The 14,961-nt window shown below is 35.0% G+C and overlaps 1 protein-coding gene across 1 annotated transcript in view; it reads left to right on the top strand.

Annotated features, from left to right (window-relative positions):
• Positions 1-14,961, top strand: part of RYR3 (ryanodine receptor 3) — a 184,861-nt gene that overhangs the window by 91,998 nt on the left and 77,902 nt on the right. The window contains 8 exon segments of the mRNA XM_079307669.1: positions 449-1,250; positions 1,738-1,938; positions 2,211-2,313; positions 6,051-6,188; positions 9,093-9,366; positions 11,028-11,142; positions 12,707-12,836; positions 13,770-13,873. Coding sequence (XP_079163795.1) covers positions 449-1,250; positions 1,738-1,938; positions 2,211-2,313; positions 6,051-6,188; positions 9,093-9,366; positions 11,028-11,142; positions 12,707-12,836; positions 13,770-13,873 — 1,867 coding nt within the window.

Raw genomic sequence — 14,961 nt, 5'->3', positions numbered from 1 at the left:
ATGATTCAAAACTAATTTTTTATTTATTGTTAATATAACTGAATTCAAGAAAAGAGTGAAAAGCAATATGTGTTGTGGAGAAAATCAGCCAGTAATCCTGAGTAAACTAGGAAGACACTATTTAGTAATAGTATTAATGCAGATTTTCAGCATGCCTAATGCACCTATTTTAAAAACAAGTTCTAATTTACAGTAGATTCCAAAGAAGCATCTCCATCTTAGATTTGGGGAGTTTTTTCCCTATAGAGTACTAATTTTGAAAAGTCTCAAAAAATTACTTCCACCATTTACTGTATTTTCATGATGCACATACTAAGATTAGTTAGTATCAACTTTTATATTAGTGGTTTGAAGAGGAACTGACTGAAATGTTCAGAGACTGCAAAACTTTCTTTTTTCAGTCTTTATTCATGGAATTGACTGGTGCTCTTTCTTTATTTCATAACAGATGTGTTGATATTTTGGAACTATGTGAACAAGAAGATTTGATGATGTTTCACTACCACACTTTAAAGCTCTATAGCTCAGTTAGTGCTCTAGGTAACACTAGAGTTGCTTATGCACTTTGTAGCCATGTGGACATATCTCAGCTATTTTTTACAATAGACAATCAATACTTACCTGGACTTCTACGTTCTGGATTCTATGACTTGCTCATTAGCATTCATTTGGAGCATGCCAAACAAACCAAGCTCATGATGAGCAATGAATTTATCATTCCAGTTACAGATGAAACTCGAAATATTAAATTATATCCCGACGAAACAAAGAAACATGGTTTACCTGGAGTAGGGCTTAGTACTTGTCTTAAACCAGCCTTTAATTTTTCTACTCCATGCTTTATTACAACCAGTGAAGATCATCAGACATCCATGCCAGAGATACCCCTGGAGATACTTAAATCCAAGGCCATAAGTATGTTAACAGAAGCAGTACAGTGTAGTGGGAGTCATATACGAGACCCTGTTGGAGGACAGGTTGCATTCCAGTTCGTTCCTGTTCTTAAACTGATTGCAACACTGCTCATAATGGGTGTTTTTGATGATGATGATGTGAAGCAGGTGTTACTCCTCATTGATCCCACTGTGTTTGGAGATCACAAGGAAGAAACAGAAGAGAGGACAGAGAAGGAAGAAGTGACACAAGTGGAAGAAAAAGCTGTAGAAGCTGGGGAGAAAGCAATCAAACAAACCAAAGCTCCTGCAAAGGGCTTGTTGCAGACAAGATTACCAGAATCTGTTAAGCTTCAGGTGACCATTTATTATAAATATGTTACTTATATTCTGCTGTTGATGAAGAAAAGGATTGTGCTTTTTTGCTGCTCTCTGCTTAATAAGATTTGAAATTCTGAAGGTCTTTAATTCTATTTTTCCTTTAAAGCTCATATTAATTTAAAAAATCATGATGATGCAGTTCTTTCTACATCTATCTCAAATACATATGTGAAAATATTCTTATTTCACAAAAATGGAAGGGTTAGACCAGGTGGCCCTTAATGGGCCCTTCCAAGCCAAACTAATGTAGATATATTGAATGCATGGAGTGCAGGATTATGTGTGCAATGTAATATTATCAATCAGATAATGAAACTACCATTTTTTCACCTTTACAGTGTTAAAACAAAAATATGGAGAAAATGCCTCTCATTTTTACAGTCTGATGCACTGTATAATATGTACTCAAGTTCTTCCCCGGAGTTAGTAAAGGTGTTGAGATTGTCTGTTTTCTCTGCCCTAGATGTGTCATTTACTCAATTATTTTTGTGACTGTGAACTACAACATAGAGTGGAAGCAATTGTATCATTTGCAGACCGCTACGTATCAAAATTGCAGTATAACCAGAAGTACAGGTACAATGAACTCATGCAAGCCTTGAACATGTCTGCTGCTTTGACAGCCAAGAAGACTAAAGAATTTCGATCTCCTCCTCAAGAGCAGGTAATATTAAAAAAAATTTAAAAAATGATTGAATTGCAGATTAAAAAAAAGTCTTTATGATGACAAAATAAAGTCCTGACTCGTTGGAGAACCAAAATGAATTTGAAAATAAATTTATTCCATGCTGCAAAATACTGAATATCAGAATGCTGAAGCTTGTGTTCTAGAACTTAAGCTGTAAACCAAAGTTGTAAACAGGTAAAGTGTGTCTATATACTAGAATATGTCTTAGGCTATTTCAGTGATTTAACTATGTTTTAAACCCCTTGAAGATTAATATGTTGCTGAATTTTCAACTGGGAGAGGATTGTCCCTGTCCAGAGGAGATTCGGGAGGAACTGTATGAATTTCATGATGATCTCCTAATTCACTGTGGTGAGTGGCCAGTTGTTGATACAAGTCTTGTTTGTCTTTTTGGCACTTGACAGATCAGCTGAAAAATATACTAGCATAAGAGGGTTTTTAATTAGATTTATTACTACCTACAAAGTGACTTTACTGACAAACTTTGGTGTATATAACAAAAATATGGGAAGCCTGTGCATGGTTTTAAATTTCACTGTTAAATCTCTATTAAATATTATCTAATATTATTCTGTTTATATATACCAGTTTTAGATTGATTGGGGAAAAATAATCGAAACAAGAAGGCTGATTTACCTTAAAAGGTTTATATAAGCACATATATGAGTGCAAGCAGATAAAAGGGATTGAGGGAACACAATAGCTGCAAAGCTAAGCATCAGATATTTAATAAATAAAAGCAGATTTGGAGTTCTCTGCCTGTTTTAGCCTAGTTTCCTGTTGTATACATAACTGTGAGAGTCAGTAATTTTAAAACACTTGCACTGCATATTACAGCTTGAATTTCCCCCACTCATTTAATTTGCATTTCCTGTGTAATTTCATATGAGTTTTTTGATGTCTATTTTTTGTTAGTTTATTGAGTTTATTGAGATCTTAGTCTAATTCAGACAATCATGGAATTATTAACATTTGTAGTCTGAGTCATCTAATTATTACTGTTCATTCCCAGCAATTATGCAGTTAAAACTGAAATAAACATGCTTTTTCCATAGATCTACTTGGTAGATGTATTCATAGTTACTCTTCCAGTATTTTGATTAGTTCTGTGGTTATTGGCATCCATCTTGTCCAAAAAGAAGGGGCCAACATCATTACAGTGAATTGACAGTGTCTCAGCCTCTCCCCCAGGAACAACATAATATTCCTAATGGTTAGCTCTTTCTTGTCTACCTTTTTGCTTGAGGTCATTATCAAATGTTTACCAATACAGTCTGATAAATCTTTCTCTGCTTGTTATCCCTAAAACCAGGTTTACTTGGTTCAGGAATTGTACTGTTTTAATGACCTTTAATTAAGTTTTAATTTTCTGTTTGGAGGCATGGTGCCTCTTAAACCATTCTGTGCTTGTATTGTTAAGGCTTCTGATAATATTTTGTGCTGCTATATCTGAGTACCCTCTTAGAATCTCCAGCAACCAACAAGCTGTGATTTCCTGATGAGCCAATTATAATTTTTTAATTACCTCAGCCTTAGTCTCAGCCAAAGTTGAGTACCTCTGCTGATATCTAAGTTGTGCTCCATCAATTTACTTCTGAGAGTGTACTACAAGACAGTTTTAGAAGTCCTTAAAATAAAGGTTTGTGTCTATAAGGCAAAAATAGTTGGTTTAACATTTTTTGGTTTTCACAATCCTCAGTTAATTGTTATTCACCCTTGCTTCTAAGTGCTTACCAAAACTGTTTATTTAATTTTTTATTTTATTGTCCTATTTAACCCTCTTTCTTTCCTCTTTCTCTCTGTTTTTATTACATCCATCATAATAAATTATTACAGCTACCTCAATTTTTCAGCCACTTAGCCGTTGAGTTCACCACTGGTTTCCAAGTGTAATGCCCATTTGGCAGCACAGAGTACTCTAAGACTCCAGGATGGAGATTATGAAAGACCTACAACTTACTTGGAAATGTCTAAACTCCACAGTTGATTAATTTTAGCTTAAAATGTTGTGGCTGGTGTGATCATTGAGTTAGTTTAGCTTCTGATCACTCTGAATATTTCATAAGGTGAAACACTGGTTATTGTATGCATTGAGATTTTTATTTTTTAGGGATGTACTTTTATTATTTGTTTGCTACATTATAAAAGTGTATTTTCAGTGAGAGTTCAAGATAGAGAAAATGTGCCTCATGATTAAAATAGTTTAAAGAGCCTCTGGATTGTAAGCAAAACCATATTCTTTACTTTGTACAGATTTATCAGAGGTGGTTGTTGTGGTTAAATGCTCCTCATTATCTGTGTCCTGACTTAGTCCTGAAAATCAGTACTAAGCAATCACAGCTGCAGATTAAATGAATAGGAGTACTGCCTGGAATGTTTAATCAGCTTTTTAGTGCTAAGTATACTTTGCCATCTAAGTGGAAAAGTATGTATGCAATCAAGTAATTAAAGGCTTCTTCATTATGAATATAAGCAAATAGTTACTCAGGCAGTCTTAATCCTAGCACGTCCTAACTATGAGTGGTTAATTTTGCTGGCAAAATAATGGTCCTCTATCATATGTTTTATGTGCAATTTCTTGGGTCTAAACAAACCAAACAAATTTACAGCTTATTTTGTAGCATCTCATCAAACTGACAGTTATCTGGGTTGAAACCATCTGTACCGGTGCTCAGACCTCTGCCACTGCAAGGGAGCAATTAGCCTGCAGCAACATGAGATAGCTGCTGAATGGATTGCAGCTATAAGAGGATGCAGAATGAACAATTAATGATACAGAACAGTAAATGAGACCCCATCTGGAGGACTCATAGACCTCATCTACCCCAGTCCAACACTGTCTTAATTCATGATCCCACTGCATTTCTTGCTGTCTGTCCATTTCAGCTTCTGAAAAGTTCCTCTCCCAGTGTCTTTCTCTTGTGTCCAGAGCCTAGGTTTTATTTCAACGCCAGATAGTTTTTTTCTTTTATATCCATGTCTGCTTTCCTTTCTTTACTGATGACATTTTCTGTTCTTACTTTTTTTCAAACTGACTGTATCCTTTCTTCATAACTTCATTTTGCCAAGATGGTTTCACTTATCCCATTTCTTAAATTCTGTATTTACTGTCCAATTTAAATTTTGACTTCTTTCATTTCCTTCCAGTGCCTTTGAATTTTATCACTTAGTCACTTCTAGTCATAAGTTCCACTCTCCCTTTGTAGCTGCCAGGAGCAAATTTTCTCTAACTTGATACCACATCTGTTTTATTTTCTATCTTAGTTAATTGTTTAGTACCAGTTTTAGCCACCGCAGTTTATTCTTTTCCCCTGTGCTTCAGGTTCTAGCTCTAGTGTCCTGTCTAAAAAACTTCCTTTTCTTAATTTCTCTTTGGCAAGCAAAATGCAAAAGCTTACATTTCAGCTTGGCACAATTATCTCTGATCTGAAGGGAGCCTGCTTAGTTATTCTTTGCTTCTGCACATAACACGTGTTGTCTGATGATCACTAAGAGGTGTGAGAGACTTTGAATGGTTGTGAAGCAGTGTAGTGAACTGTTTTAGACTACCTGGTAATATGATATCCCATCTTATTGTATATATTTTCATGAAAAGCATGTATTACCCACATAATCTCTGAACATCTGCCTTCTTACAGTTTTAAATTCAGTTAATATATTTGTTTATGGCTGCTAAGTATCTCAACTGAAAAACTGTATTGTGTTGTAAGATACAGCCATACACTTCTTTCTTTAGCCTATATTCTACAATATGAAACAAAGGATCACATATTTCATCAAATATGCCTGTGGGCTGTATTTAATTGACATAGCAGACTCTTAAAGAAGTACCACCTCTTTGGTCATAATAGTGAAAAATGAATACTATAAATCTAGATGTAGGAAGTATGTGTACTGAAATGAACATAATTTAAATGATGCTTCTTGTCTTATATGTTCAAGCTACTGGCCATAATACTTCTTCTTTTATCCTGTATGAAATTTGCTAGTTAAAAAAATATTTGTATAGCTATTTTAATAATGTTTAAATAGTGAGTTAAACTCCAAAGATTACATTTTGTTTTTAACCAGTTTTGTTTTGTGCTAAGGTATTCCACTAGAAGAAGAGGATGAGGAAGAGGAAGATTCCTCCTTGACTGGCAAACTCCGTTCATTAATGTACAAAATCAAAGGTCCTCCAAAAGCAGAAAAATTGGAGCCTAAAGAAGAAGAGGAGAAAGCTCCTAGTAAGTTTTCTTTCCATATAAATACTTTGCTGATGCAAGTGGTAAAGTTTTACGCAGTCAACAGGAGTGTATTTTCTAATAAAATTTTATGAGAGGCTGAAGAAGGAGACTGGCTGTTTAAGTTTCTTCTGCTTCTTATAACTGTTATCTGTATACTGAACACCTCAGACACATTTTTAAAAAAGAAATTATAATGAGTGGAAGATTTTGGATTCAGATCATTAACTCTGGGGTTGAAAATTCACATATTCTTTGTAAAGAACTGTGAAAGGCTAATTATAGCACGATAATCTAGACTCAAGCATTCTACACTTGGGAAGATCTAGTTTTTATGGTTTGGTTTTTTTAATGTAAAAATTCTTTTTTAGAGCTTATTTTCATTTCCTTCTTTTACCTGTTCTTAAGCTAAATATACACACAAACACAGACAAGCACATAAACCCTCCAAAACACTTGTCACTACAAACTTCTTATGCTGAGCAGTATTACTGTGCATATCCATTCCATAGCCTCTTCCAGAACACGTAAGAGGTGCTCATGGTCTATACAAGTGAGATTGGTTCTGTGTTTGCAATTCCTCAACTATTTGCATAAGCTTTTTTTGAGCCTCTCTGCAAAATGCACCTGATTCTCACTGCCACTGTGCTCACATGATACAGGAGAATTCAGCTCAGCGAGGGTGATGCCTGGTGTGAATCTCACAAACTTAGTTTTGCTTAGTAGTGACTAGGGATGGTGAGGAATAAGCAAGACAAAAAGCCAAATTCCTCTAGGTCTTTCTTTAAGACATGTTTTAGCTGAGGTTTCTTATTGCCTTTTTGAATCAAGGTTGGGTCTCTAGCTCTAAATTTCTGTAACACCAGATAAATACCATGTGCAGGATTCTCCAAGTGACTTGAGGTTGGTCAACCAATGATGGTTACTCCTCTTTTTTTCCAAGTTGCTCAGTTGGTCAATAGGCCCATGTACAGATGTGGAATGGTTAATTTATTTCAGGCTCAAAAATCTCCTCAAGAGTTGTGTTGAGATTAGATAGCAAAGTTATTTTATAACTCATGACACCTCTTACATGACCTGCTTGCTCAGGAAAGCACCTTAGAGTGTTTGTCCTAGCCTGAAAGCATATTTTGGTCTGTTAACCTCATTACTGCATTGTAAGTACATTAAATATTGTAACAATCTGATATGCTGCATGTAACAAGGCTTCATTCTCCAGTGACTCGGTAGCATCTGCTTTCACTTTAATGGTAGCAGGACCTATTCTGGAAGTATAATTTCTTCTCTAAGTTTCATGTGGATTCTGTTGTCATGAATCAGTAAGTATTCACTCCTAAAGCCTCAGGGCACATAGTGTTTGGTCCTTGGAACAGAGCAGCTCACTTATTTCATGTACCAGAGCTATGGGTTACAAAAAACCTAGGTTGGAAAAATGATCTTACAGTGCCTGTTTTTCTAGAAATTTCAGATTCTTTCTTCAGGCCTGGACTTCTCCTTGGAGTGATGCATAATACAAATATGTACATGGATTAAATAATTCCAAACACGATGAAAAGTAATGTAAATTTATTATATTATATACTTGACTGTAGCTGGAGACTCAGAGGTTTTTAGTCCATGTGTGCACTTTACCTTTATGCACCAGGAAATTTGGAATTCAGAGACTAAAGGAAATGGGTGTCAGGGGTACCCCTAATCCTTTTATATGCATGAAGAGGTGTGGTGTGTACATGATGTGTACCTATTTCCAAGGTTAAAATCTCTGGTCTTGAGTGTCTTGGCTTTGGTTATACATACTCAGTGTGTGAATATTCTTAAGAAGTCTTTACTACAAATAAATCTTCCTTTCCTGTAAGAATACATTCATTTCTTATCACAAATGAACTTTTATCCAAGTGAGGAATACCAACGATTTCAACCTTATTTTTAAAAACAAGTTAAAACTCTGAAAATAAACACATAGAGGCAATGGATTAGTGTTAATAATGATTATTGGAATTTTGTAACTATTAAGACAAAACTGAGATAAGGCATGACATGCCACTAAGAATAGTGCTATCTCTGTGAAGTACAGAATTTGTTCCCACAGATTGAAAGCCTAATTATTAAACAGAACCTCAGAATTAATGATGGGTTTACATAAATACAATATTAAGTAAACTAAGAAAGAAGTGTTAGCAAGTGAAAGAATAGTGTAGATACAAAGCCCAATGGTTCTACACTATCCATAAGTACTTTAGCAATGGAAAGTAGGGGGGAGCTGTTCTCACTATTGGAAGGACTTTGGGAAAGTCAAGGGGTATCTTTGCTACTGGTAATAGAAGAAAGAAACTTGCATTGTTTTAAGAGGTAAGGTGGTTATGCCTGTTCTACTTGATATCATACATGAACATTTGTTGGACCAAGGACTGGAACATGCATCTAGTTTTCAGGTAAATTCCCTAAAATTTGGGCTCAGCAAAATAGTTTTTGGCATCACTGAATTTGCAATGTCTGCAATACAAGTGCTTCAAGCAATATTTGTTCTGTAGTTCCAACAGAGTTTTTAGAAAGTGCATTCCCGAGTGACAGAAACTTGATAGTGAAATAAGGGACACATTAGAAGTCTAAATGCAACATTTAATGTAAAAGGATGATTTTCAGAGTCATGGTCAACTTAAAAGTTTTCATTGTCAACAGTGCTGGTATGGACTTGAACCCTAAGTAGATGTTTATTGTTTTCTATCTCTCAAGAACATTGCACTTATCTCAAAAGACCTGAAAGTTGCTTTTCCAATTTAAAAATTCATTTTGCTTGTGTTTTTTTTACAACCTCTTTGTTTTCTACTCTTGCCTATTTTACTACAATACATGCTTTTGATATTTTCTGTTGGCAGAGCTAGTAACATTTAATGCATTTACTTTTAGCCACACTGAAAGAACTCATATCGCAGACAATGGTGCGCTGGTCGCAGGAAGATCAGATCCAAGATCCCGAGTTGGTTCGGATCATGTACAGCCTCCTTCGTAGGCAGTATGACAGCATTGGAGAGCTCCTGCAGGCCCTGAGGAAAGCATACACTATCAGTGCTGCCTCTGTGAAGGACACCATCAACCTGCTTGCAGCACTGGGCCAGATCCGCTCACTTCTCAGTGTGAGGATGGGAAAAGAGGAAGAATTGCTAATGATTAATGGATTAGGGTATGGAATTAACAGAATTTTGTTCTTAAATTGAGGTGAAGCTTTTTGTTATATTGGTAAAACCTATAATTTTTGTTCCTAAATGAAAACTAAGGCTGTACTGAAGTGTAAATATGTACCAGAGATTTACATTTTCACTTATATTTCCAAGGTCACTCCAACCAATCTCTCTAACAGTATCAAAAGGGCCAAAGTTTCTGTGAACTAAGGTATTATCTATTCTTATCTATTTTGCTACAGTTAGCTTTGATGCTTAAATCCTTATCAAAGTACTTGTTTTAGCTGCTCTGGAGAAAAAGATCACTAAAATTTTTGCTGGTGTCTTCTATACTGCATTTTTCCCAAACTAAAAGCTCATTTTATATTTCATATATGAGTGAATAAACTCAATGGTGTCTTTTCAATAGGAAACTCAGAAGAAATTTCCTTTATATAGCACTAGATGATGTGGCAATATTTTCTGCATCTTTGCTATAAAATTACCTCTGTTATTCCTCTTGTGTGCCAAAAAGTTGGTCGGGCCATTAAATGTTGGAAGGAAAAAAAAATCAAAGAAAGCAATTAGTTTAATTAAAATGGTGCATTTAGAAAGAGAGAAAATTATAGCATTTTTACCTGAGAACTCTATTTATTTTTCTTTCTTCAGGAATATCTTTAAAAATTCTTTGCTTTACGACGATTGTAAGAAAGTTCCATTATTCTTACTATTTCAATGTAAAATTTATACTGTTTTTGTAAAAATTGCAAAGACTAAATCTCTTCATTTGAATCAATCAAGTCATGGCAATGACTCATTAGGTGCTGTGCAACAGTATTACCCCATTTGTCCTTGATGCCAAGTTCATAAATTTCCTGAGAATTACATGAGGGATAAAGGATGAATTTTGCATAAACATGGTATGAATTCAAACACCTTTCAAGAGGTACTGTGTTGAGACACATCCCTTCTCAGTTTTCTGCATTACTTTAAAGCAGGCACGATGCCTGTTATGTGCCATGTGTTTTTAACAGGTTATCCTAAAATTTCGGAAGTCCCTGGATTCTATTGAAATCTAGTCCCTGGATTATTTTGAAATGCATAGATTTTCTTCTGGATTATGAAACCATTACAGCAGATTCTAGAAAATGTTGAGAGAATGGTGGGCAGAGTGGAAAAGTTAAAGTAGTCCTTTATAATGGATAATGAAATTACATACATGTAACAGATAACCTTAAATACTAAGTCTATTTTTGTCTTTACTTTGTGAACTGAGGAAATTAATTAAGAGGTTACTGCACAAATATGATTGATTAGATTTCATTTTCTTGATCCCTGTTCTCAATTTAAAATCTAACAAAACATATTCTTCTCCACTTAGATCATCACAGATTTTTTTAAAATTTAAACAGAACAGATGGTAGGAGCAATTTAGAGATGAAGAATTACCATCTCAAAATAATTTGGAGGTTAATATTCTTATTATGAAGAATCTATGAGAATTAGAGAAATGACAGCACATTGAAATGTGAAACATTTTTTTCTCAGGTGTTTTTGTATTATGCTAAATTCTAAGAATTTGAAATTAGGTTAGAACAATGAATGCATACTTCTGAAATCTCAATGCATCAAGTTAAATGAATTTGGGTTTCTGAAAAACAAATTTTATTTTCTTCCATTTTAGAGATATAATGAATAACAAGGTATTTTATCAGCACCCTAACTTAATGAGAGTCTTGGGCATGCATGAGACTGTTATGGATGTGATGGTCAATGTACTTGGAGGAGATAAATCTCAGGTAATTTCACCACAATTTGTTATGTGCTTTACATTTTGAATATTCCCAAAAATAATTTAGAATGTTTAAGAAGTGAACAAAAAATATGTCCCATGTAAGCTAGATTTTCCTTGTTCAAATTAAAGTATTCATTAATGAAAAAAGTATAATCTTTTTATTTTACTAGAGGGACAAGCCCATTAGCATAGCCTTGATTTTTAAAACCTGAGATGTTATAGGTGTTTTTTCTTTGAGGGGGTTTGTAAAATGTTTTGTTCTTAAATTAAATATTTACTTTAACTGCATTTATTGGAGGTGTAGATCTGGTAGGAAAATTTGCCTCTTCATCTTAAATGAAGTGTTACTACCAATAAATTATAATAAAAGACTAAACCCAGTTTAAATGTTAATGCTCAAATTCATGTACTTGAATTGATAAAATTTTTCTTGCAGTGTTGTGTTCTCCTTTTTCTCTGTGTTATGCTTGAATATATATACATGTATTTTAAAGGCAAAATGGCATAAATTTTAAGAAGCCTAGCAAAATTTTCACTCCTGAAGAAAGTGAGAAGTGAAGCACACATTTTTTTTTCTCCTCTTTGCTCATGCCTGGTCTTTTCTGTTCTGTTGCCTCCACCCCAAAAAGCGGGGTCTCCTCTGATCCTAGTATTCCTTGTCTAATATCCTTTTGCCTGACCCTCATTTTTCTTAAGTGTTTGGAACAATTTTCAGCCCAATATTCTACCTTTTACTTATCTGTCCTCCGGCTTTCAGTTTTTCATAACTTGGCTGTCTTCTATGTGCAGCTGCACTACTCTTCCTTTGCCTCTTTGGTCATATTGCTCATATAATTCTCTTAAATGCATATGCATTAGATCTGCCTATACCATTGCAGTTTTACAAAGTATTCACATACCAGTTTTAGTATTTCTGTTGAATTTCAAAGCAAGCTACAATTAATTGAAAAATTATTATTACTTTGCTAATTTATAGGTATTAAAATACCCTGGTTTTACTACAACTTGTACATAGAGCCAAAAGTGATTTAAAAAGCCTTGAAACCCAAAACAATGACAGCCCCCAATGCCTTCTAATTTTCTTAAGAACATTTTCCTAGAAAATCTTAATAACACAGGTCTACAAAAATGCTTTGCAGAAATTACCATGATATCCTTCAAAGGAAATGCAGACTTAGAAAACTGCTTAGTAGCTTGGTGTTTTCTAGGTTGTGGCAGCAGATTGTTTAAGCTAGATCTCCAGTTTCTTGGAATAAATGGTTGATCATGAGGGTGTATTGAGACATGTATTGTCTCTGAAGGAATGGTGGGAAGGTAATAACTTGTCAGTTCAAACTGGTATGTCACCTATAGTTCTCTGAAAAATGACTCTCAAGACTTTAATGGCCTAAAGAATGTGAAAGTTAAATGAAAATGTGTGTCCCTTCTTAAGTTAGAACCAAAGCAACTGTCAGCTGCTTATCACCTTGGTAACTTCACTATACTTTCCTTGTTAGGAGTGCAGGAAGAGCTGGAACAGATTGGTAATTAACATATTTCACTGCTTTGTCAACTTTCCTCTCCAGCAGATCGCCTTTCCGAAGATGGTGGCAAGCTGCTGCCGCTTCCTGTGCTACTTCTGTCGCATCAGTCGTCAAAACCAAAAGGCCATGTTTGAGCATCTCAGCTACTTACTGGAAAACAGCAGCGTTGGACTGGGTATGCCACGTAGCTGCAGCACCTCAAAGCAAGAGTAGGAGCTGCTGTGGTATCACAAGAGTGGTGTCTAATCTGTATAGAAGTCTGAATCATGCTTAAACCACCTTGCGGTTTCACCTTTAATTTTTTTTTCTTCACTTTTGTTTCATGCTTATGTGTCTATGAATTGCATCAGAAATAGAATAGTCTGAATCTGTGTTTTAAAACACCTTGAAAAATGAGTGTTAAACATATGGTTTGATATTTTTCCATCCAAAATAGTTGTGGTTTGAAATCTAAGATTAAATTGATTCCTTATGGTGCTTGCCAGTTTCATCTGGTTTAATTTTCCTTGCCTCTACAGTTTAGGCTATTGAAGTAAATTTTATATTTTTCTTTTGAACATCGAATGTATGTTTTTAAATGCATATGAATTCGATTTTGTAGTATAAGGAAAATTTTGTTGGCTAGACAGCATGTGATTTCACAGTGATTTTGCTGATTGTGCATGTATTTAGCCATAATAACACAGAAAATTGAAAAATATTAAAGAAAGAAAGCAGGTAATTGAAACTTGAAATATCTCTTTTTGCTAAACAAAAGCATTTTTAAAAATCATGAGTTGATAAGATATTTCAGAATCACATAGTTAACATGTTGGTCTCCTAAGGAAATAGTATTCCTCTGATTTGCCATAGTGTTAATACCGATTCTTTCCATCTGTATTTAAAACCAATGGGTTGAGTTTGCTTACAGATATGGATGTGAAGTCAGAAAAAAAAATTTCAGCATTTTCACTTTATTAAAAACAGTTCACTGTATTCTTGGATGAACTGCCCTAAAACGTACTCTACATGTATTTATGTTGTAGATTCCAGCGTGATTGCTGCCCTCTGCCGCATGACTGGGATTACTGCAACCTCCATGTAATTATGTATTAACTTTTTTCTGCAGCATTTCCTTCAATGAGGGGCTCGACACCACTCGATGTGGCAGCAGCCTCTGTAATGGACAACAATGAGCTTGCACTCGCATTGGAGGAGCCAGATCTTGATAAGGTGGCCACTCTGACCTATTTACCCATTTATTAAATAGTGTACTTGTGCTTAAAGGGTTTAAAAGGGCGTTTGGTCATACTAGTTTTTGAATATGTTGTCCTCCAAAATATCCACTCTAGTACGTGTTGTTTCAAGGTAAGGTTGGCTGAACAGTATTTTCTCTGATTTTGCTTTATGCTTATCAGGAATCAGAGCAAAAGAGATTTGTTTCTATTTTCTGCATCCTTTCGCTATTTTTATCAGGTAGAAAGGGTGACAAGGGAAAACACATGAAACAGGAATATCAAGTATTTTTTGGAGAGGAAAAAGAGAATTAAGAGGAGAATGTTTAAAAAAAGACACAGGTCTTTAAATCATAGAGATTTGTGGGGATGGAGGTTAGAGTTATGAGAATTAAAGGACAGCTGTTTCAAGATGAAAGATGAAACAGGATTTTAGGGCTAGGGTCAATGGAAATCCAGATTCGAGTCATTGACAATGGTTAGGAATAAAGAAGAATGTGAGGAGAGGCAGGATGAGCTGGAAAATGTGGTAAAATATAAAAAATTACATGGAAGTATTTGTATATCACAGGAGGAAAACAGGTTTAGAGATGAAAATGCATAGTCAAAAGAGGAGGAAAGCAGGTAAAGCAAGTTAGATGTGCTAGCAGAGCATTGGGGTGCAGAAAACAGAAAACAGGTTTAATATAAATGGAGAGAATTGTTAAACACCTGAATGATACCTTAGCACAGGGAAAATCTCTGTGCAGTATGAGAGGATCCTGTGATGACAGGGAACTCGTGGGACTGTTTGTGATTAGTATATGGTGTGGGAGAGGAAAAGTTGTGAAATTGAAATAAATGGGCATATTACAGCGATAGCTTAGGGAAGACAGACAAGAATATGAATGGGAAGGGTATGAGACAGCACAGCAATGTACTTACCAGGCATGTTGAGAATTAGCAATTCTCCACCACCTGCAAAATTGCTAAGTGCACTCTGTCCTGTCATTAATAAAAATTTGAATGGAATTGATATCAATCCTTGGGTACAACACTAGTGACTGGAACACTACCAGTGACTGTCTTATGTTTTCATGGAAGTTA

The sequence above is a fragment of the Erithacus rubecula genome (genome assembly GCF_903797595.1).
Source record: "Erithacus rubecula genome assembly, chromosome: 6".
NCBI lineage: Eukaryota > Metazoa > Chordata > Aves > Passeriformes > Muscicapidae > Erithacus > Erithacus rubecula.
This window is presented reverse-complemented; position numbering and strand designations above follow the sequence as displayed.